This window comes from Rana temporaria, chromosome 7, assembly GCF_905171775.1.
Source record: "Rana temporaria chromosome 7, aRanTem1.1, whole genome shotgun sequence".
Taxonomy (NCBI): Eukaryota; Metazoa; Chordata; class Amphibia; order Anura; family Ranidae; genus Rana; species Rana temporaria.
Window position 1 is genome coordinate 97,749,789 of NC_053495.1, and position 25,756 is coordinate 97,775,544.

Sequence of the window (25,756 nt, forward strand, 5' to 3'; positions counted from 1 at the left end):
CAAAAAGTTACTAAACCACCAACAAAAACACCATCAGTATATTTCTGTCAGAGATGCAGATAAAACCATGTGCATCAGAATAGAAGAAAAAAGCAAAAATTATTTAAAAATGGCCAAAAAAAATGTAAAAATCTGAAAAAATGACATGGAGATAAAAGTAAAAAATATATGACATTCCAAAAAATGGTATGGTGACAGAAGAGCATAATTGTTGGAGTATACCAACCATAGAATCGCCATACCATGTCAAATAAGAGTGTGAGTTGCATTGAGAAAAGTGGGCTGTGTTCCACTGAAACCCTGGACACTTGTTAAAATACATTTATATATATATATATATATATATATATATATATATATATATATATATATATATATATATATATATATATATATATATATATAATGTGTGTGTTTAAATTTAAACTTGTGTTGCTTGTGTGTGTGTGTGTGTGTGTGTGTGTGTGTGTGTGTGTGTGTGTGTGTTTTTTCCCTTAGAATGTTCTTCGAAATCGTTCAAATACCTTTTCTGCTTCCTTTTTCTGATTCAGTTGGTTTAGTCTGGTTTGCTTTCAAGTTTTACAGTTACAGAACATATTTAGTTGGATCCTGGTACTCATTGTTTTATGATGTGGCATTTTGATTTAGTTTGATAATTTGTTCCATTTGCAAAACCTGCATTACTGTTTATCTTTGCTGTGAGCCAGAAAAATGGAAAAGCCATCAAAACGTTCTCAACGCAGAACTAAAATTAGCTGGCACTAAAGTAACAATATTGTGCCAGTTTAATGAACTAACAAGGATGTGTTGTTTTACTTGAATATGAAGTAAAGCACAAAGTATGGATAATGTTTTCTTGTGTGCAGAGCGTGGAGATCTCATGTTAGTTCATTTTAAAACTGCCTTTTTGTTAGTTTTTTTTTTGTCATGCATTCTATGCTCATTCTCTCCTCATTGGCTGAGACACAGTTGGCTCCTGCTGCTGTCAATCACAGCCAGTGAAAAGGGAGCGGGACAGCCACAGAGGTGGCTCATGAGCAAGCACACATAATGCCCCCAGAGAAAGCAGTTTGTTCTGGTGGCACCCGGCAAGGGGGGAGGGACCAAAAGGAGGGTTTCCTCCTTCTCCCTTTCAACCCAAACACATATTCATTACACGGGTAACTCACTCACATGTGATTGCTGTTACATGTGAGTGGATGCCATTAGCTGTGAGAGAAACTAGCCACCCATTGCTTTCAATGGGGCTGCTTCTGCAGCTAATTGCGGGAATCCTCACATATAATCACAGGCAGAGTGCATTTGCAAGTGTGGATGCACCCTTAGGCCCCATACACACGAGAGGATTTATCCGCAGATACGGTCCAGCGGACCGTATCCGCGGATAAATCCTCTCGAGGATTTCAGAAGATTTCTATGCGATGGCGTGTACACACCATCGCATTGAAATCCGCGCTGAAATCCTCTGCCGATGACGTGTCGCCGCTATTATGACGCGGCGACGGGCGCGACGCTGTCATATAAGGAATTCCACGCATGCGTCAAATCATTACGACGCGTGCGGGGAATCCCTTTGGGCGGATGGATCCGGTAAGTCTGTACAGACGAGCGGATCCATCCGTTGGAATGGATTCCAGCAGATGGATTTGTTGAGCATGTCAGCAAATATCCATCTGCTGGAAATCCATCCCAGGGGAGATTTATCTGCGGATAAATATCCGACGGAGTGTACACACCATAGGATCTATCCGCAGAAACCCATTTGATGGGATTTATCTGCGGATAGATTCTATGGTGTGTATGGGGCCTCAGTCTAATGTTTGTCAGCTGTCTCTATTTGGCTAACCCACAGTGGTCTATTATTCATTTTCCATAAATTTAGATGTTTGTAATGCAAAAAATAATTCATGCACTGTATAAAGTAGATCAAATATAAAACAGTTGAATAATGTATTCCTCTAACAAAAAAAGACCAAACACCTTAGTTTCCATTTTTCTTTTCTTTTATGTTTATTTTTAATCACAATATAGTATTTACAAATTTGTAAAAGATCAGAACAATGTTATGCAAGCAAAAATTGGCTTTTGTAGTCCAATTATGATACTGACTTGCTTACATATCACGACTGTGGAGACACACAGACTATGCGTGCGAGTTCTAAGTTCCTGTGACCTTATTTTGCTTGCCTTATTACAGTGAGATTGTAACTACACTGGATTTCCATATTGGCAATGCTATTGTTTTTTCTTGGAAAACTTCAAACTATTATTGGAAGGAAAGAATAATGTTATCCAAAACCCATTTTTTTAACAGATGAATGTTACACGGAGGCAACAAAGGATGATCAAAAATCGTGAATCTGCCTTCCAGTCTAGAAGAAAAAAGAAGGAATACATGCAGGGTTTGGAAATGCGTCTGAGATCAGCCTTATCTGAGAATGAGCGGCTCAAGACAGAAAATGGCTCTTTGCATAAACTGTTGGAAGAGGTTGTATCAGAGGTAATTCATTTTTGTCAACCTTACTAGAGCCTCTGGCAAAAAGAAATGGTGAAAGTGATGTGGTGTATCTTGGGTGTAGATACCTCAAAGTGTGCAGTTATTTTGCACAATTTAAAGCCCAACTCCAACTTCAGTAATCTACTATTAAGTTGGTTCTCTGTGTACGCCTGATAAAAATGTAGCTACACGGTCCCTCTCAATTCTACTAATTAATAAAAGCCTCATAACTTCTAGATTGGGTTACATCCAGCGTCTTTTGGTCTGCTCCTTTGTGCCCTGGGTGTAAGGGATACACTTCCTAGTCCTTACTCTGCAAAGGAACACCACTCTGAGCTTTTCCTGCCTGACTATGCTGGGATGCGCGTTTCAAAGAACAAAACTTACCCTTTATCAGTCTGAACTAGCAGCCACCCTCCGGGAAGAATTTATCACAATGCTTAGTGCAGCTAATAATCCTTTATTAACTGGGATGGTGCAGCTATTGAGTATGCATAAGAACATATCTAAAAGAGAAACAAATTTAGAAGTTGAATAGACTGGATTACTGAAGTTTTTTCTTTTTTTTTCTTTACTGAAGTTTTCTCCGGTTACATGAGCAATATAAGGGTTAAAAACACGGGAGTAAATGCAATAACATTACATGATAGAAAATCAATAAATTAATAATAGCAGTAAATGAGGAAAAAAAAGGGAAAATGTATACAGGCATACCCCACTTTTAAGAACACAATGGGACCAGAGCATGTATGTAAAACGAAAATGTACTTAAAGTAAAACAATACATTTTTTCACTTCTAGGGTGTAGTGGGGGGTCAGGGGCTGTAGTGAGGGTGTCAGGAGCTGTAGTTGAGGTCTCAGGGGCTGTAGTGGGGGTGTCAGGGGCACACTGGAACAGGGCGGGCTATGCTCTCGAAGCTTCAGCTTCTTCTTCTGCGGCTGCAAAATGTCTGTACAATACTTGTAAGGCACTTTACATACACTCACAGGTATGTCCTTACTCGCGAGTGTATGTAAAGTGAGTGTACTTAAAGCGGGGTATGCCTGTAAATAGTAATTGATGGAAGTAAAAAAATTAATGATGCACCTAGGTCCAAAGTAGGAATAGGTGTGAAAAGGAAACAATTTGATTTTGCTTGGAATTTGTATATAAAATGTCCCGATTGGTGACATTACAAAAAAATGACCATAATATAAAACTGAGCGTTTTAAGCCAGGGATGATATTGTCAGAAATGTTACGGAATATTTAAAGCAATGAATACAATTTTAATTTCGTAACACTAATCTTGCTTTTGACTCGGAATTTTTTTTCATGGGGAAACAAAAAAATGCTATTCTCATGGAGAGGAAAAACAATAAATAAATAGTAATGCACATTACCTTGTTATTACACCTCATATTATTTATGTAATTCGAGATGTTGGTAATCCAGTCTATTCAACTCTTTCCTCTTGACTCTTCCCCTTGTGGCTGCAAATAATGCCGCGTACACACATTGTTTTTCGGCATGAAAACAATGACATTTTTAAAAACGTCTTTTAAAATCATCGTGTGTGGGCTTCACATCGTTTTTCGGCTTGTAAATGTCGTTTTTCGTGTTGTAAAAAATGATCGTGTGTGGGCTAAAACGACGTTTTAAACCCGCGCATGCTCAGAAGCGAGTTATGAGACGGGAGCGCTCGTTCTGGTAAAACTACCATTCATAATGGAGTAAGCTCATTCATCACGCTGTAACAGACAAAAAATCGCGAATCGTCTTTTACTAACACGGAATCGGCTAAAAGCAGCCCAAAGGTGAATAGAACTTCCCCTTCAGAGTGCCGTTGTACGTCACCGCGCTTTGTTCATCATTTTTCAAAAACGATGGTGTGTGGGCAACATCGTTTTTAATGATGAAGTTGGAAAAATTTGTTTTTTTGGACATGCTGAAAATTTTCATTTTTTTTCATGCCGAAAAACGACTGTGTGTACGCGGCATAAGAGTTCAAAGGAGACCCACTGATGATGTCACTGAGTCTCCAGTTGGCTATAAAAAAAGAAAAAAATTGTTGTTGGTCAACGTTGTCTTATAATGAGTTGTAAACGTTTTATTGTTATTTTCATAAAGCATATTTGTTTTTATATAATAACACTTAATAAGATTGTTAATAAGGGCTATCATTCATGTGTTTTTCTGCAGAATCATAAACTTAAAGTGACTGCTCCAAAGAGGAGAGCTGTCTGCCTGATGATGGTGGCTGTATTTTTAATGATGAATTTCAACCCACTTAGGTAACCTATTATTTTATAATGTCACCTATAGTATTGTTTTTAAGGCTGAAAGGGTACCAACGGGTTTATCCATGGTTAAAGCTGAACTCTACAAAAACTAAAAGTCCTGGTGATTTGTCTAGGTGGACTGGGTGTACAAGCAGCAGTACCAGACACTTTTGCTTTTACTGTTGAACATGGATTAAGTCGGTCAAGTTCTGCCAATAAGGATATTGAATTTTGATGAATTAGTGCAAGGCTTCCTCCGATTGGCCGAGGTGGAGATTGTGATGCTATCTGCCTGCCTGTCCAACTTGGCCACTCAGGAAAAGCCTTGTATTTTTATCAATGAATACAAGGATTCCTCTAAATGGCCAGGGTGGAGAATCGGACGCATAACACAAAAACAATATTTTTGGAAAGTAGAGGCCCTGTACAATAAATTGGCAGTTGCACATAAAACAAAAAACAGAGCGGCTCTATAAACACTTAAATCGATTAATACATAGGTGCCCATGTGCTACAAATGGGACAGGTGCCCATTAACCCTCATGCAATTGTCTGTGATAAATCCAAATAAATCCATAAATATAACTACAGTTCCTTTTTAATAGATATTAGGTGAACGACTACAATATGTGAGTGTGCATTTTCCTTGTGCGCCTCCAGCTCTCCATTTTGATGTAGTTTATTGCCACCTTGGGCTTTCTAGAAAATCAGGGAGGCCCCGGAACCACAGTGGCTGGCACTTGGGGAGGGAATTGTCAGCCAGTCACCAGAATACAGTATATACCACCCACTAAGCCCTGGCTCGACTGTGCGACTTGTCATGCGATTTGACAGGTCCAAATCACATGACAAGTTTCATCTTACTGTTGACAACAGAGCTGTTCAAATCGGTGCAACGCCGCACAAATTTGAAAAAAGTTTCTGCACTATTTTTGGTGATTTCAGTTATGACTTGCATAGACATCTGTAAATAACCACTTAAGGACCGCCGTGCGACTAAATACGTCCTTACTTTGAAGAGGGATATCTCGGTAACTGCAGCAGCTGCTGCCACAATTGAAGTATCCATCTCTTCGGGCGGTGGTTCTATAAATGATAATTGTGGTCTCTGTGGCGCCACAAGATCACCATTATCGGCGGCAGGAGAGGGGGCCTTCCTCGTGCTGTGCATGGATAAGAGTGAGGGCAAGATGGCCCCCACTTATATCCAAACCATACCATAGCAGAAGCGTCATCAAAACGTCACTTCCGCCCATACGTTTTAAATGGCCAATTTATTTTTGTCTTTTTTTTTTTTTTTTAAATCGCAATATAAAAAAAAAATTTAAGTCTAAATATGAGATGTGAGGTCTTTTTGACCCCAGCTCTTATATTTAAGAGGACCTGTTTTTTTTAACAGATGAATGTTACACGGAGGCAACAAAGGATGATCAAAAATCGTGAATCTGCCTTCCAGTCTAGAAGAAAAAAGAATTTTGTAAAAATTAATAAAATCTAGTAAAATACATTTTTTAGAGCCCCCCCCCCCAGTCCGGACAAGCTCGCGCACAGAAGCAAAAGCATACATGAATAGCGCCCGCATATGAAAACTGTGTTCAAACCACACATGTGAGGTATCGCCGCGACCGTTAGAGCGAGTGCAATAATTCTAGCCCTAGATCTCCTCTGTAACTCAAAACATGCAACCTGTAGAACGTCGCCTATGGAGATTTTTAAGGGTAAAAGTTTGACGCCATTCCATGAGCGGGCGCAATTTTGAAGAGTAACATGTTGGGTATCAATTTACTCGGCGTAACATTATTATTCACAATATGAAAAAAAAGATTGGGCTAACTTTACTTTTTTTTTTTTTTTTTTTTAAAGTGCGCTTGTAAGACCACTGCGCAAATATGGTGTGACAAAAAGTATTGCAATGACCGCCATTTTTTTCTCTAGGGTGTTAGAAAAAAAAATTATAATGTTTGGGAGTTCTAAGTAATTTTCTAGCAAAAAAAATTGTTTTTAACGTGTAAACACCGAGTCTGAAAAACAGTCCTGGGCTAAAGTGGATAAAGTTGCACAGATGTCAACCAAGTCGCACTGATGTGACCTCGAAATTGTGCGGTTTCAAGTGAAGTTGCATGATTTTAAAGCCGCATTTAGTGTGAACCAGGGCTAAAGCATGTCTTTTAGCATTGATTGATCTATCCCCAATTTTGTAAACCATGATGATTAGAAAGTACCTTGGTAGACAAGGAGTTAAAACATACGGCTACAGGGAGAAGAGCTTATTGATCTCCTTGACTGTGTGTGTGTGTGTGTGTGTGTATATATATATATCCTGCTTTAACATAAAATAATGCATTGGATACAGTTCAGATATGGGAAAGATCCTTTTGGTTTATATCCCAGTAATATATTGAGAACCTGTGCTGTAAACTTCTCAAAATCTGCACATTTTTATAACCAATATGAGAAATGTTCCTTCTAAAGGCCTGTGTGTGTGCGCAATTTGCATTTCAGGTATATTAGGATACAATTCAGATAACAATGACCAGTTTCTTTTTTTTCTTTTTTTATTATTATTATTTATGTAAAGATGTTGCTGAAAGCATATTATACAGAAAACAGAATTCCTTTAGGACGAACTCCTCTTCCTATAGTCTCTCTCACTACCAATCCTATCTCAACACATGTAGTTCAGTTTGAATGAATGATCCCATCTTTTTTTTACATTGTCCCACCATCTTATTCAAATGCTTCCTAAATCTCTCCTTATCACTCAATGACTCTCCACAACAGACTCCTCAATACAGGCTACAGAGCCGAGGACATGCAAGAGTGGAAGATATCAAATCTTAAAATGTGTTTATTTACTTAATAGATGAATTGCAACCCTTTACATTTTTGTGGATTCATCACTTTCTTGTTCATTAAAGAACTAGGGTTATGCTACCACCTACAGGAGGATTTTGACAATGAAGAAAAACACAGTGACTAGTCTGGTATGACCCCTCCCACTCTCGCAATGCCTTTTTTTTGCTAGTGTCCTACTGAGAGAAACTTGCGTGGATTTAGTTGCCATTTCTACTTTATTTTTTGCTTTAATCTTGAAAAAAATCAAGACTTCATCTACATGTTTGAGCTGATCTCTTAATGCAGCTATCCAGACGTAGACTCGGAAAAAGCTTTGGAGGCCATTCCCAAATCCTGCTGGACTGGATGATTGTGGGGCCTGCCTGGAATGTGACCTTCGGCTGCTGGGCTCTGCTTGAATGAATGAATGAATGAATGAATGGAAAACTTATAAAGCGCGGCGCATGCGAACTGAATCGCTTCTGGGCGCTAGTTGTTCGTGTCTCATGACATCAAAAGAGCAGAGTTTTGATCCGTCTTCTGAAAGTCAGGTGGTTTTCCTCCAACCGAATGCTGGTTGGTAAAGCGTTCCATAGTCTAGGACCCTGAAAAGCAAACCTTCTTTCTCCTTTGGACTTGTATTTGGTTTTTGGTACCCTGACCAGATTTTGGTCGGTGGATCGCAGAACGCGATTCGAATTGTGAGGTTCTATCTTGTCCTAAAGATATTGCGGAGCCTTCCCATGGATGCACTTATGTGTCAGGCAGAGTGCTTTAAATGCAATTCTGTCTTTTACTGGCAGCCAGTGAAGGGTTCTCAACGAAGGTGAGATTGATTTCCATTTTTTTTTCCCAGTCACCAGTCTGGCGGCCGTATTCTGAACGACTTGCAGACGGGAGATTTGGTACTTTGGGAGTCCGAGGTACAGGGCGTTAGCATAGTCCAGTCTGGAATTCACGATTGTTCCCACCACGACTGCTACGTCTTCTTTGGGGATAAATGGAATAAGTCTGCGTAGTAGGCGCAACAGATGGTGCGCTCCGCTGACTACTGACCCTATTTGTGCGTCCATTGTCATGAAGGTGTCAAAGATGACCCCGAGACTTTTGACTTTGGAGCTAGGGGTGATGATTTGGCCCAGAATGGGCGGGGGTGTCCAGGTTGTTGCCAGTTGACTCTTTCGGCTGGCGTGAAACATAAGGAGTTCTGTTTTTGAACTGTTGAGTTTAAGATAACTCTTAGTCATCCAGTTTTCTATCAAAGAGAGACATTTCTCTAAACTGAGATGATGATCCTTTTTGTTGCAGATGCGAAAATACAGTTGCGTATCGTCTGCATAAGAGTGATAGAGTAGTTCTTGGCTACTGATAATATCAAAGAGAGGGCGAAGATAGATGTTGAAAAGCACCGGTGACAGGGGGGATCCTTGGGGGACTCCACATGACACCGTGCGCTTTTCCGACGTGAAACAACCCAATTTAACTGTTTGTGATCGGTTTTCAAGAAAGGAAGAAAACCATGGTAAATCACCTTCTGCGACTTCTGCTACCTTGGCTAGTCGCATCAGTAACAGTTTGTGGTCTACCGTGTCAAAGGCTGCGCTTAGGTCCAGCAGAACCAGGAGACGAGATTCTCCTTCGTCTGCGGCCTCGAGGGCATCGTCCCATATTTTGAGTAAGGCCGTTTCTGTCCCGTGTCCGGGACGGAAGCCTGATTGTAATGGATCCAGTAGATTGTGGGTATCTAGATGCTGTTGCAGCTGTTGTACCACTACTTTCTCCATTATCTTGGAGAGAACATTTAGGCTTATCACACATTCCAGACCTTTGTCTACTGTGTTAGCTGCAGAGCACTGTCCAGGTTCCCAGCTGTTACACAGCACTTGTTTGTGCCAGTCTCTGAAGAATCATGTATTAAAAGGTTATATTAGCTTACATGTTATTAGAAACCCTTGGGTGCCATTATTACACTAGTTTTTTTCTGTTGGTCTCCATGGAAAGGGTTTATACACTGAGCAGTTAAATGCTGCACTTCTACCTGGAGTTTCCTGCACATCATGAGCTTTGTTCCTGCTTCTCAGCATAAGATGGCATGTTCCTTCCATTGCTCCTGTTCACAAGAGACATGCAGTTCCACCTTGTTTGTTTCTTGCTGCTACCTACAGTAACTTAGTCGCTTCCAACCATGTGCGAAGGCTGTTTTTTTTTTTTTCATTTTCTGCACATGTATTTTGGAAATAATTTTATTCCTGAAGATTAGTTAAAATCCAAAACAGTATATACAGTAGCTAACAAAAGTGAGTACACCCCTCACATTTTTGTAAATATTTTATTATATCTTTTCATGTAACGCTGAAGAAATTACACTTTGCTATAATGTAGAGTAGTGAGTGTACAGCTTGTATAACAGTGTACATTTGCTGTCCCCTCATAACAACTCAACACTCAGCCATTAATGTCTAAACCGCTGGCAACAAAAGTGCACCCCTAAGTGAAAATGTCCAAATTGGGCCCAAAGTGTCAATTTTTTGTGTGGCCACCATTATTCTCCAGCACTGACAACCATCTTGGGCATGAGTTCACCATAGCTTTACATGTTGCCACTGCCATTATTTTGTTCGGATTTTTTTGCCAGGTTTGCACATCCGGCGGAGAAATTATTACCCTGCTTAGCTTAGTATCGTTGGCAAATAATGAGGTTGAACTGTTTACCCCCATCCTCCAGGTCATTTATGAACAAATTAAATCGGATTGGTCCCAGCACAGAACTCTGGGGGACCCCACTACCCACAGTTGACCATTCCAAGTACTCTCCATGTATCGCCACCCTCTGAACTCGCACTTGTAGCCAGCTTTAAGTCCATGTACTCGCCCTATGGTCCATGCCATGGACCTGGCATTGTACAGTAAACATTTATGGGGAACTGGTGGCAGTTCCAAATTTTTATGTCACATGGTATTGGCACTACGGTTTATCAAGCACACATTTTCAGTAATACCGTTCATTTTACACAAAAGAAATATATTACACCATTTTTTTTGGTAAAATATAAAAAATGAGTTTGCCTTAAAACAATGTGAAGCAAGGAATAATTATAATTGTCCTAGAATTATTGCTTTCACACCAGTATACATGACGAAGCAAGTTTTTGCGAAACGCGTCGGGACTCCACTGCTGCCACGCATATTTTGATTAAGAATGTTCTTCTCGTCCACATATCTGTAAGTGTTTTTTAATCGTTATTAAAACGTGAATCCATCTACGGTATTATGCTATGTGCCTTTCCATTTTTCTTCTGCATATCGGGCCATGGTTCTGGGAGTCATCATCTCTAAGTACTATATATCAACGCTTGTTTGACAGTTTCGCTGCAACTTGCTGATTGGATATTCGGTCCCATGCTGTTGCATCTTTCATATACATTTTCAGCTTTATTGACCCTTTGGGCATAGTAGGCTCAGTAGGGTTCAATTCATCTGGTAAGCCTCTTTCACATTGGTGGTGGGCATCTCACAATTGTACATCACGTCCAATAGGAATCATTGTTGATCTGGAATCGCTCACCCAGGCCTATTCATCCATCCATCAAGTTTCCACTAATCAATATTATATTTGGACTTTTTATTTACTGAATATAGTTTCAAACACTTGTCACTTGGTGTTTTCACACAGACAATCGGTGTCTTTTTATTCTTATTATATCATTAGCGCTACATTTTGTATGTTTTGTTTTGTTGCTTTCCTTTGTTCACTGGATTGTTTGTAACTGCTCACTGTTAGGATAGCACGGATTTATTTTGTTTTTGTAGTAAGCCATAGCACCCAGAATCATAATGGTTCTTATTGATGCAGTACATGCCACTTAAAATGGAAGGGCTGCCTGTAGCTTCTACCAGCTCTGTTACTAGTCTGAAATCCCTGAGAGGCCCTAAGACTGTAAAAAGAAACCTTTCTGGTACACCTGAAAAACTGAAACTGCTTGCGCCTCCGAGATGTTGTTCTGATCAATATTCATTATAGGAGGCATTTATTAAAAAATGGGCTGTTCCCACTGTTGGTCGTGCTATGCCCCACCTTAATATAGCACTGACAATTCCTGTTGGGGATGCACCAGTGTTTAAAGACACCATTGACCAACATTTAGAAACCCTTTTACACATCCTTGTTTTCCTAGCAGGCCCTGCATGGCAACTTGCCATGGCTGTTCTATTTCCATAAAGACTTGACAGGCCAACAGACTAGACTCATGGTAAAATAATCTGTCTTCTTTTTATACTGATCTTTTATTTGTAGAGTGCTTAGCTCTTTCTGTCTTTTTCTGGCTTTCAAATCCCAGTTGTTGACCATTGGCAGGCAGACATCTGCCTGCAACATCTGGACCCAGAAGATTGGTCCTTGCACCTGAAAGTGTTTTGGGACCTGTGTCACAGGTGGGAGATGGCAGATCTAGACCTTCTAGCCTCTACATTCAACAAGAAATTGTTTTGCATAAGCAATGGATGCTTTGGTAGCTCTGTAGGATCAGTATAATCTGATCTACACCTATGCTCCTCTTAAAACTCTTTCCACAGTTATTGCACAGGATCAAGATGAATGGCATTCTGGTGATTCTCATAGCTCTGAACTGGCCTGGGCATATGTGGTATGCCAAACTGATCTTATTTCTGAGAATCCTTGTGGATTTTTCCAGGTGGTCTGTTTCAAGGACCGGATTACCATCTTGCTTCATGGTCACTGCCTTTAAAGCCAAAAGCAAACATTTGTTCATTATATTGCAGCTTACCAATTCTTAGATGTGATGGGAGCATTTGTTTTCTTTTTTATGCTTTCTTCTATTTTCACCTGGAGATCCAGCCACTAAGTCTATCTGTCAAAAGAACAATCTGACCTGCAGATATAGCAGTAATATTGTTGAGACTATAACCACCAGGTTTACTACTGACAGGGTTGTTTACAGTGATCAGCTTTTATTTATGTAAAAGCATTGTCCAAAAAGGAAAAAATAAACTGTTTGAAATTGCTTAATAATTGCTAGTTGGAGTTTGACTTCAATTTGTTGGTGTATCTAAATCTGCTGGTCCATCTGAGGCCCCGTACACACGAGAGGATCTATCCGCTGGAATTGATCTGCGGATCAGTTCCAGCGGATAGATCCGCTGGTGTGTACAACCCAGCGGATATTTTTCCGCAGATTTTTTTCGGGCCGACCGATTTCCAGCGGATAAAAATTTCTTAGCATGCTAAGAAATCTATCCGCTGGAATCGGCTCCAGCAGATCGATCCGCTGGTCTGTTCAGACTCACCGGATCGATCCGTCCGAACCCATCCCTCGCATGCGTCGTAATGATTCGACGCATGCGTGGAATTCCTTATATGACAGCGTCGCGCACGTCGCCGCGTCATCATCGTGGCGACGGCGCGACACGTCATCGCGATGGAAATTCGGCGCGGATTTCGATCCGATGGTGTGTACACTCCATCGGATCAAAATTCTCAGAGGATTTATCGGCGGAAGCGGTCCGGAGGACCGTATCCGCGGATAAATCCTCTTGTGTGTACCCGGCCTAACACTCTCCTTCCCTCAGACTGACAATGCTGTGTCCATTTGGTGCTCTGGTGCACCTTTTTCCAGCGTGGAGGTACTCTAATACAGGAGGTGTGTTACTGGCCAAATCACCAGGTAAAAATAGAGGGGGGGGGGGGAGCCAAAAAAAGGTTCCTAACCCACCGCCGAGTGCCCACTATAGGAAGCTGCTTTCTATTGGGGCACGCATGCTTGATCCCAAGCCGGGCTGTTTGTATCTATACAGCCCAGCTCAGCACCACCCCCTGCTCCTTGCTCACAGGTTTTGACAGACCGCAACAGGAACAAATGGCTTCCGCTGCTCTCAGCCAAGCCTGTGAGAGCAGAGAGAGGGAAGAAGAGCTGCTGCAGATTTGCACAGCGCTGGATTGAGATAGGGCTCAGGTAAGTATTGGGGGGGGGGGGCTGCAGAGGAGCTACGATTTATAAAATGGATTTTTACCTCAATGCAGAGAATACAATGCAAAAAAAACTTAACCATTACAACCACTTTAATGACGTTCAAGTAACAGATTTTATGATTAGTACAAAAATCCTATTTTTTTACTATTTCTCTCCCCCCCCCCCCCCTTTATTTTTTTAAATAGTGTTTTAGAATCCACTTCTGGGGAATTTGACATGGAGGTCAGGACTGTTAATCATAATAGACGCCTGCTAGAGTTTTCACCTGGCAAAATCAATGTGAAAGACAAGGATGCCCCACAAAGTGATTTCAGGTAATTTTATGAGTTTCTATCTTCATCAATTTTTTTTTAATCAACCTTTTATATTGTATTTTGCAGAGCTTAACATTGCCTTGCATATGCATATTTTGCAGAAGTAATATAATTTTATGTTTTGTTGCACTTCTAGCCTAGTGCTGTGGAGTGAATGCAATTATCACTAAAGAACTAGTAAATCTAGTATTATCTATTTCCTTTTAAAACATGAGACATGTTAAGTACATGGGTTCTGTGGCTGATTACCGTAAATGTAAGGTCTGGAGTAATGCTAAAGCCTAGCACACACTGCTAGTGTGTGTGTGGGGATTTTTTATATTTTTAACCTAGCAGGCTTAATGAAAACGACTGACAGCTCAGGTAATCCGATATTCCTACTGTGACCTCCCCTGCTGTGCTATTGTGTTCTGACAGTGGGTCAGCACCCCCCCTCCCCTGTCAGAACACTCGGGTCAGTAGACCTTATTAGGTCATGCCCCTTTCCACACTCTGCCCATCTGCGGTACACACGTGCCGAATGTCAGCCTGTTTCTATTGAACCAGCCCATGCCACCTGACATTCGGCCCGTGTTTGTGAGGCTTTAGGCTCCCATCACACCAGGAGGTGCGACCAAGTGTGCATGTTTGTTTGTTTATTTTTTTGGTGCATTCCCACTATTCAAATTTAGTCTACTCTAGTTTAGGGCAGCCCATTAATATCAATAGGCTGCCCTATGTGCGAGAAATACACAGAAAAAAGTGCCTGCAACATTTTCAAACTTGTGCTGCACCAAGGCACATAGTTTTTTTTTTTTTCCTCATTGTTCATTAAGAGACACAACTTGATAATATATTTATCTGATTTTCATAGAAAAGTACACGATTTGTGGATGCAGGAGTAGTCTGTCAGCAAAGGCAAATAAAGTAAAAAACATAATATCACATAGTAAGCAGGATAAAACTGTGTGGTTTGGTTATACTGTTTTCTACAACAGACATGGACACTAGGTACATAGAAAGGCACCTTGAGGTGATAATTCCTCCAACCTCACAGCTGCCCAGTTTAGTTTGGTGTCCTAAGGAGAATTTTTTTGTTTTATTTATTTCTGCTGTATCTTTCACTTGAAGTGGAAGATTGATTTACTTTTAAAAGCTAAGGGTCGAAATGGGCCAGACTGGGATATTGCAAATCCTTAAATTCTCCCTAGTTAGCCAGCAAGTGCAGGGTTCACAGTTCATTAAAAGTTAGCTTCGCTTTTTGCACTGTTACACCCATATTTAAGGTTAAACATGGTACAAATGACCCCCACCCCCATAGGTTCTCCAGCTTCTCTCCTGCTGTGACCTTTGAAATTGGCTCTGCCTGCATATCTGCGTCAGTCATTCAGAGATCTGAGAATGAACAAACTACAAATCCTGACCTCTGCCGCTGTAGACAGACTTGTAGTTCTCAATAAAACCTGACTACGGTTATCACTGTATTTGCAACCCATTGACGCTTTCTCACAGTTCTCTAACTGAAAGTCCATAATTCAGTACAGGCAGGAAGCTGGAGGAACAGTCTGCACACTGGGAAAAAAACATGCTAGGGCTGCCCCTAATGAATGCCCATATAACACCACCCTCTCCATGAGACTCCAGTTTTTTGCTAGTGGCCTAAAGTGAATGACCGTTTCTACTTTTGAAGAAGTTGTTTTCTTTTTAACCATTCCTTTTTTCTTCTGACAATTTATCAATAACTGTCTGCCAGTTACCCTGGCCCATCCTTCCTTCAGTTTCCATACTTGTACCCCTTGGTGTTCTACCTTGGTGTGTGGGGCCAACCTGTAAAATTTGCATTAGGCACTGGATCCTGTGATGGGCGCTTACTTTGGTACGAAGTGCAACGCATGCATTTTGCCAGAGAATCCCCTTCTGGGGTGTGCCCACCATTGCAGTCAAAGCCTGGACTCCTAATGGGCTCAGAGACATGGATAAGTACTGTAGCTTCCCTATGGGAATTCCCATAAATTTGGGCTTCAGCCTGGGGTGGAGCTATAGAAAAGATAGAAATAAAAACGTAATTTTAATGCAGAATGGGCAACAGATCGTGACCAGGTGCTACATCACCTTGCAGAATTCAACTACATATTTTTAAATGTAATGATAACTTTTCCTTTAAGCTGTCCACACCTAGAAGATTGATTGATTGTTGCTGGAAAATCTAAAGAAGTTTGTACAATCTATGATAGAACCTAATTGGAGAGCATAATATATGTACTGAGATTGTGCCACCTGATTGCCCCAAAGTAGTGTTCTTTGGACTTCTGCCAGTGAACAAACGGGTGCATGCACAGTATAAAAATATCCACTTTCCATGAAATTTTGTTTGTTGTAAAACCAACATTGATTTCTTGCTCTTTTTTCTCTTTTTTTTTTTTTCTTTCCTGGCTTTTAGTTCTCGACATTTCATGTCAACTGAAAAGGCATTGATGGTTGTGAAGGAGGAGCCATTACTTTACATTCCGTCTCCTCCTCCTTGTCGACCCCATATCAACCAAACTGAAACCCTTCGGTAAGTAAGGATAACTGTATATAAAAATGCATTGAGGCCTCTTCCAAATCTCCAAATTCCTTTCTTTTACTGCTGTGATCTGGCTTCTATTAGAAAATGGATATGTTGCTTCTCCAGGGTCCCACTGTATGTAGGAATGTTGCCACCCTCTTACTCCAAAAATGGACTAGAGACTATAGACTATGTGATTTGTAGTATGCGTAGAGGTAGTACACATGACCACAACAAAAATACACTGCTGGTTCCAAACAAAGGGGGGAAAAAGTATTTGGAGCTCACAGACGATACTATAAGGAGACAGAAAATGTTATTATTTTTGTAGAATAATGATCTAGATTAGTGTCCCTTTTAACTGAACATGTGGAAATTAGACGCTATACTGCTTATTACAGCTGCTCCAGTTTTAGTAAATTCCCCTATTGTATGTTGCATATTTTCTTTATTTTCGCATTATCTAGTCTAAAGGAAAAGCCAACTATTTTTTATTTTTTTTTGCAGTCATTTGCTATTATAGTTTTGTTTTGGGTTATTTTTATCTTTAATCTTGTTTTTATTAAGTTTTCAACACAAAGTACAAAAAGAACATTTCACAGGATAGACCTCAGAGACATAAGTAGGTTCATGTAAAGTTAACAGCGACCTACCAACGCATGTGAATAGTGTGCAACCGGGCAACTGACAACATCATGGGGTAGGATACAAAAATGAAAAAAGGAGGAACAACATAAAATCACACTAGGGAAGTAAATGCATATGAACCAAGCTGACAAAAGCAGGGTCTGCAGAAATATCTTGTATGGATCCAAATGTTCCTATGAGCATATTTAAGTAGGGGGAAAATCCCCCATGACCACTGGCAGCAGTGACTCAAACTCTGTGGTATCCCACGTCAGTAGGTTCGAGGAGGAGAACTGTTTAAGGTATTGTTGTAATTGTTTGTACTCAAGCCAGGCTATCTGGAGGTTGTGTCAACTTGAGAGAAAAAAGAGAGAACGGAGGGCGCACCGACCTAGTGTGATACCTAGTGTGATACTGGTGGTCTGCAGTGTGTGTGTGTGTACACTGCAGACCACCAAGCTCTGAGGAAAGGGGTACGCCCCCCGAAACGCGTCAGCCCTAACAACGGTCATTGATTGAAGCAAATATCGTGTCTTGCCGATGGTGTTGGACTTTTGCTGCATTGTCTTTCAAGGCCTGATTTTATACTCCCTTTGTGAGTACGATGATTTATTTTAAAAATTTTTATTAAAATCTTATCAGTATCACACTAGGTCGGTGCGCCCTCCGTTCTCTCTTTTTTCTCTCTCAGTTTTATGAATTCTGAGGAGGGCTGCAAGACTATAGAAGATACCTTCTAAATTTTAATTCAAAAGCTTTAATTGAACTTTACCATCCCATAATATCTTCCAAAAATACCGGAGCGCAGGAGAGTTCTTGTTTTTATTTCAACTTGAGAGAACCAGAGAGAGAGGTAGGATTGTTCCCCCAAGCAATGTATCACCCAATTATTTGTATGTTCTTTATATTGGACTGCAGTGTAGGCAAACTATTTCATTTTTTTCTTTTTCCTATAATTTTTTTTTTCTCCTCTCAGATGTCAGTAGACCCAGTGTACAGGCTGATGATTTGTTTAGGATTGTTTTGATTGTGCCTGATCTAAGTCCAGGTTCCAGATGGGTAGACAGTGACAAAAGCAGAGTAACAGGCTAATGATGAGCATAGGATCAAGTAAAAATGTGGTTTAAAAGATAAGTTCAAGTTGCATGTTACACCTATACTGTAACATGTTGAGCATCCACTATCTCACCTCCCACCTATTTTTTTTTTTTAAAGGTGAACTTGGCCTTTAAACAGTTTGCTAATAATCTAAAGCATTAACATTTCAGCAGAAGTCTGAATCTGACAGACTTCTGTTCAGGGCATGAGCAAACTGTATAACTGCTAATGTGATATTGGCTTCCATTTGTTGCCTGGAATTAAAGTCCACTAATGAGGTCTGCATAGGGAGACCCAAGCAGTGGTGCTGAGCAATGATCACTAGGTGGGGTAGGCTGATCATCACATTGCCTGTGTGTTGAAGCTGGAAAATCATTTTTCAAAGCTTCTGTTTTTATTTTAGATTTCTTTAGTGCTATTTATGAAGCATCAATATGATTCATGGAGTGTTCACATTATCCTGATCTTTTTCTGTTTTCATGGGAAAAGCAGAACATGAACTTCAAGCAGAAGAAGGAAGCGGTTTCTCTCACCCACAATCTCGATTTTTTGATCCAATTTTAGTTGTTTTGTTGATATATTTTCTTAGAAATGTGAGAAACGGAAATGTTTCCGATGTGTAACCACTATCAATTGGGCTCCTTTTTGTGACATCGGCATCTTTTTTTTTATTTTTTTGGGTCCTAGAAGGTTTAATATCTTTATTGCAGTGATCTACTCACTCATCTGCCTTCAGTGTTTTTCTCTACAAAATCTCTCTTCTTTTAGCAAAGGCAGGTTATGGTAAAAGAATGGTACTGAGCCACAAGAAAGATGTAAAGTAGTTCTCTCTGTTGCCCTATTAGTTTATTTTTACTGCTGATTTTGCTTATTTCGACCTAACCCAGAATATTGGCAGACATTTGCTGTTCCTACGAGTGCAGCTCACTGTTCACTCGGCGAGCTGGTTTTAATTGTTTTACTGTCATCCACTAATTGACTACTATTGCTTTTTCCAGAGAGTGCTGTGGACGGCAGTATGTTTGTTGTGTTTTTTTTTTACTTTTTCTATAAGCTTCTTGAGCGGGTCTATATGCACTGCTTATTCGATCAGCCTCAGAAGTAGCTTTAGAGGCCATATCTGGGCCCTGCTGCACTGGGCTTTGAATTGTTGTCGCTTTCAGAATTGATAGTGTTTCTTTGTGTCCAGAGGCAGGGAACAGCCTTGGTGTGACCCAGTCTCTGAAGACTAAGTTTGTTAGTAGGCTGTGTTCGAAAGTAACTAATACCTGCCACTGCTGCTCCTCCAAAGTGACATGAGGATCTTCCTTGGTTGGTATTTGCTGCCTGCCTACAGTGACCCAGTCACCTTCGGCCATCTGAGCATCTCCTGTTACCAGCAACCAATTCATGAATATTTAGGGCCCAGTCTTGCACCCTGAGGTATGTTGTTCTTGCCTTGCCTGGGCAGTATGTCAGGCTTCAGACAAGGCAGGAACAGTCCCCCTGTAATGTGTCCACAACACACAGTTCACCACAAACTTAGAATGTCATCCAGCGTTTGAGTCTCTGCACTCCAGAGTATTTTTTAACTCTGTCAGGCATACACTCAGGGCCCCTTACACAGCTAAATAAAAATAAATTAAAAAAAGGGGGGTTTCCATCCGGGCCCCTTACAGGTGTACTGCCTGTACCCCCCTGATGGTGGCCCTTCATACACTACTGCTTGGTTCTACCCATTGGAAGATTTCACTGCAGTTCTACAGGATTTCATGGACACCTGAACAGATAACATCTCAAATGCATTGGAATGGGAAGTGTTCTCAGTGGGCTGCTTGTATTCTACAAAAGGGTGCCGATTTTTATCATGCACACCACAGGTTATGCAGATGGTGGCTCAGTTTGCCATTTCAGCTTCCGGGTTTGTTTGTCAAAGCTTAAGGCTGGGTTGACACTGATACTACACGATAGTCATACTACTTTGCTTTGCGACATCAGTCCTAAATCCATCTGACTTGAATGAACAGGATCCAACTTTGATAGTCTGACTTGTCCTTCGTCCAATCAAAACAATCCCAGTGTGACATAAATTCCTTTTACTGCTGCTGTAATCACCATGTCGGATGTCAACAGTTGCCAGAGGGCAAAGTGCTTATACTCCACAAAAACACTATAATGCCCTGTACACATGGTCAGACTTTTGACCGCGCAAAAGTCTGCTGTGAGTCCGTCGGAAGATAGAGTTTTCTTTCTCAAAGTCCGGCCGTGTGTACGAGGCATTAGTCTACTGCTGCTTCTACTACTTCTCACCCAAAGGGGTCCTTTTTGCTCTACCCAGGAATCCTTCTCAAAGGTGATTCCGTCCATTCATTGCAAGCCTTGGAGAACCAAATCCTCTAAGCTTACCCCAAAAGCTTACAATAAAGGTGCACCCCCACTCTCTGGAGTGGGGGGAAGTCTGTTGGCATTTACGCCAGTCTGGATCATAAATGTCCCCGACCTCTGGTTCCAATCTATCATCCAGGGACAACAAAGTAAATTTTTAATCTGACTCTTCCTTGAGTCCTACCCTTCAATCTACTAGCTTCACCTCAAATGCAGGCAGTTCTGTGGGATCCCAGGGTTTCCATCTCAGCCATAGATTTAAGGAAATCATACCTTCCCTCTCTGTGCAAGGTGGTAACAGACACAGGCTTAAAGGGCTAGGTTTGGTATCTACAGCTCCCTGACTGCCAAGCCACCAAGGGGTTACATAGTTGCATAGTTAAGTTGAAAAACAAAACAAAGCATGCCCAGTTTGCTACAGCCCCCTGGTGGGTGAGCCTGGCCTCTTCCAAATAGGCCAGACTTCCTGTAATAAGGCCTCCTGTTCCACTCTTTCTCAGCTGCTTACCGTACTTTAACAGCATGTTGAAACCCAGTTCATAAATTATAAGGACATTTCAGACCATTCCATCTTGCTCAAGATGATAAAACCTACCTCGTGTAGGATCTAATATAACACTTGGCAGGCATATTTGGCTGGTGCAAGAGCAGGCATTTGAACCTTCCAGGAATATTAAATTCCTGATGTTCTTGTGTTCCTCCAATCTGGATTGGACCAGCATTTATCTCTTGGTACTCTAAAGAGACATTCTATTTTAGATAAGTTTGGCTGCATGCGTCCTTGTCAAAACTTTTTTTCTCACCCGAAATACCTGTTGCTATGCGGATGTTCCTAATCTTCCTTATCCGCGGTGGGTCTTCTTCCGCATCCTCCTGGTGAATAGGGAGCGCTGCCTTCTGGGAACTGTGTGTATCCCAGAGAGCAGCCGCCCATTCACAAAGCGTCACGAGTAGGGTTGTCCCGATACCACTTTTTTAGGACCGAGTACAAGTACCGATACTTTTTTTCATGTACTCGCCTATACCGATTACCGATACTTTTTTTAAATCTCATGTGTCAGTATTTTTATTTTTTTTACATTTTTTTATTTTTTATTATTTATTTATTTTTTACAATGCTTTATTTTTTTTAAGGGGGTGGGGGGAAATGTACAATGTCAGTGTGTTTTTTATTTCAATTTTTATTTTATTACAATTAATTTTTTTTTAGTTTATTTTTATTTTTTTAGCAGCACTGTGGGGGGGGGGGGGGGGTCTTTGGTGAGATATCAGGGGTCTTAACAGACCTCTGACATCTCCCCTCTGAGACAGGGAAAGGGACTAGGGACACAAATTCCCCTGTCCCTTTCTCTATAAACTCAGCTGCGCTGAAAATGAAAGAAGAGAAGCCAGCGGCTTCTCTTCATTCATAAACTGAAACATCGTAATCACAGGAGGTTACAATGTTTCAGTTCTGTGAATGTACAGAGTCAGTGATCACTGACTCTGTACATTCTGAAAAGGTAGGAGCCGGGTTTACCGGCTCCTACCTCCGCTCTCCATCCTGACAGATCAGCAGCACGGCGGGGGGCATCACGGCAGCAAGGAGCGGGCCATGACAGCGGCAGCACTGAGGGGGGCATGACGGCGGAAGCAAGGAGGTGGGCATGACGGCGGAAGTAAGGAGCGGGCATGACGGCGGCAGGGGGGGGACACGGCGGCAGGACGAAGGGGGGCATGGCGGCAGAATGGGGGGACACGGCAGCAGGACGGAGGGGGGCATGACAGCGGAAGCAAGGAGCGGGGCATGACGGCGGCAGCACGGAGGGGGGACACACGGCGGCAGGACGGAGGGGGGCATGACAGCGGAAGCAAGGAGCGGGGCATGACGGTGGCAGCACGGAGGGGGGACACACGGCGGCAGGACGAAGGGGGACATGACGGCATAATGGGGGGACACGGCAGCAGGACGGAGGGGGGCATGACAGCGGCAGCAAGGAGGAGGGACACAGCACAGAGGGGGAATGGATGAGGACACAAGGACAGTCAGCGGTGATCGGTGCTTCTAACTCCCCCACCGCACTGATCACCCTGACTGTCCAGGTATCGGGTGAGGCATCGGAGCATTTGCCCGAGTACAAGTACTCAGGCAAATGCTTGGTATCGGTCCCGATACCGATACTAGTATCGGTATCGGGACAACCCTAGTCACGAGCCTCGTACATGCGCAGTAGGAAATGAACAGTGAAGCCGCAAGTTTCACTGCCTGTTTCCCTTACTGAGGATGGCGGCTCTGGGACCTGCAATGATCCGGATCGGCATCGGGGGGGGGGGGCCCATCATCACGGGCGCCTAGGACAGGTAAGTGTCCTTATTAAAAGTCAGCAGCTACAGTGTTTGTAGCTGCTGACTTTAAAAAAATAAAAATTTATTGCGGGTGGAATCCCACTTTAATAAAGATATTATCTTCCCTTTCTTATATTCTGTCTGAAGGATGCCAAGGAGATTGACTGTTGGTGTTTCCTTTCAGCATCAAACATCTCTTTTGCAGGTGCTTTACCTGGTGGCTCCCCAGGCCTCTCCTGATGTTCGCCTTGGCCGCAACATGCTTAAAGCTATAATTTTGTGCTTTTTGGTTAAGTCTTTTGAGGGCCTGCTTGCTACTTCTTGCTATGTTGTTATCCACCCTCATGTTTTGCTTGGGGGTGACCCATGGCCTATCAATATAAGTCCTGTGCCGTATGATTCAGATAAAAGGGGAATTTTGACTTGCCTGTATATTCCATAGCTTAGAGTACAGTTTAGGACACAGGTCTCTCCCCTCTGTCCTCTGTTTCCTCATATTGCTTGCTACAAAACTGGAGTCTGGAGTGGGAGAGTTATGAGGATGCACTGGGGACATTCCCAAAAAAACTTTTGCCAGTTGCCTTAAGGTAACAGCATAACACACAAAAACGAGCTTATGAATACAAGTTCTGTGATCTGTATTATACTAGAGAAATGGAATTTACAGTTAAAGTATAACTAAAGGCCAAACTTTTTTGTTTTGAATAGTGGAGAGGGATTTAAACCCCTGTCAGTTTTTATTGCGGTCTGTGCCCCCATTAGGGCGATTCACCCTCTGTTGGTCTTTTTTACCATTATTATTGAAAGTGAAAGTAAAATAAATGATCCACATTTTGGGTTGACACCAGAAAAGTAATATAGGGGAGATTTTCCAATGGGTGCGCTAGTTCTGGTGACCTGGGGTCCCCAAGGAATTCCCTTGATTTACAGGGATCTCCTCTAACTTCCTGTTTGGCTTTGGGACAAGAAGTGAAGGAAAATCTCTGCAATAGGACAACAATTTTGAAAAAAATAAATCTGATAGGGGTTAGAACCCTCCCTTGCTCCCAAAATGAAAAAAAAAAAAAGTTTTGCCTATAGTTCTGTTTTAAGTCGGAATTCCCAATATTTCTTATAGTTCTTTTTTAATAGAAAGGGATTCGAAAATCTGTCGGGTTTTTATGACTGTCTGTATCCCCATTGGGGAGATTCACTCTCTGTGTTTTCCGGTGACCATTTGTCTATGACCAGAAGAAAATCCCAGAACAGTCTTAGAGGGGGAATTGTGCATTGAGGACACTAGTTATGGTGACTACTGGGTGTTTCCCTCACTTTAGAATGGTTTCCTCTGACTTTTGTTGCAGCTATGGCATTGGAAGGGAAGACCAATCTCCCTACTGGGACACTGATGGTACAAAAACCTTACGAAAGAAAACCCTCCCTTGCTCTATTCACAATGGAAAAACAATTGCCTTCAATGCTACTTTAAATGTTCTCTCTTCCTAATTCCTTCTTCTTTATTGAAACATTTTGCCATATACAGTACTTTGTATCTTTTAGTATTTGTAATCAGAGTCTTCGAGTAAGGAATGCGAATGCGATGACCCTAATAACCAAGGCCTGAGGTGTGCCTTTGGCCTGCTGGTCGGTATGCCTGAGAAGAGGGCAAAAGACACATATTTAGGTGAAGAGGGGTAGATGAGCGACCAAGTAAAGCAGCGCGCGCCCGGATGGCAACAGCATGTAAACCGATAAGTACCCGTTATGACAGGAGAAGCCACTGACTCATGACCTGTGATAGATGGAAGCCCCTTGCTGAACGTGAGAAGCAGCCCAGAACTCAACTAATGCCACCGAGAAAGATTGGTTTGACCTGCTGCCCGAGACAACCCAGACGAGAGCCTGAAGTGCTTGTGATGAGAGGATACGTGGGGGTAATTGGAGCCAGGGCTGGCCCGTTGAGCCCCTCCCTGCAATAAAGGCCTAACAGAACGAATACTTCAACCGAACACCAGTGGCGTTGCTCCGTGAGAAAACACCCCAACCCCTGGCCTACCCATACTTGGTATGGGAAAGCGAGAGGGTGAGTTGCAAACAAAAAATGGACAAACTGGCAGGAGCCTGAAGGCCCGGATACCTGATGGAAATGGTATGCGCTAAGGCAACAAACAACATTTAAACATGAAAAACTGGACACCCAGAACCAGTTCCTACCTGATGAACTTGGTTGGCAGGTTACAGGCAGAAGCACGACTCGATGATGATGCACAAATAGACTTACCTTGACACCGGCAGGACTGACGGAATTGAGCGCAAGGATAGTTGATATCGGTATGGAAGCCGACGCAAACCTCCCCCCCAACTGCACAAGTGCTGAAATGCCAGACCATGGACAAGTACCTAATGAAAGAAGTCTTGCAGGAAAGAGCAGCCCATAGTACCAATGCTATTGAAATTCGCCACTAGGTAACTAGGAGGCCCTGCCCCCCACCTACATCATGAAGGTAGAGAAACCAGACCAACCACCCCTATAAAAGCTGCCTCCAGATACTTGATTGGTACCGAAGGCATGACCGTCAGCTGAAAAATCTGCTGATGCAGTGATGAGCCCCGTAAGCAGGTCTGAAAGTACCTCCAGTAGAGACGTCCGAGAAACAGGAATGGGAGATTCCACCACCGCCCCTGACAAGGAACACCCATGGTTCAGCCAAAACCAGAAGGCCTGATAGACCGGACCTAAAGGGATGATGACATGGCCGGCAGAAATGGAAGAAGAGCAGGAGCTGGGGGTGCGCTGACACCCTGCCACTGAGTGCATGAGTTTCAATCACCTCCATTCTGATTTACAACCATACCAGGTTGCGGAGAGCATGCTGGCCCACCTGAAACTGCATACCAGCGTATGCCTAGTACCTGTACCATGCTGGTAAGCGAGAGTATCT

The 25,756-nt window shown here is 42.1% G+C and overlaps 1 protein-coding gene across 5 annotated transcripts in view; it reads left to right on the top strand.

The window, feature by feature from the left end:
* ATF6 (activating transcription factor 6) overlaps window positions 1-25,756 on the top strand; it is a 153,981-nt gene that overhangs the window by 65,558 nt on the left and 62,667 nt on the right. For all 5 annotated transcript variants that reach the window (XM_040359722.1, XM_040359721.1, XM_040359723.1 and 2 more), the window contains 4 exons: window positions 2,315-2,500; window positions 4,679-4,770; window positions 13,766-13,894; window positions 16,314-16,430. In XM_040359722.1, coding sequence (XP_040215656.1) covers window positions 2,315-2,500; window positions 4,679-4,770; window positions 13,766-13,894; window positions 16,314-16,430 — 524 coding nt within the window. The remainder of the gene's footprint in view (window positions 1-2,314; window positions 2,501-4,678; window positions 4,771-13,765; window positions 13,895-16,313; window positions 16,431-25,756) is intronic.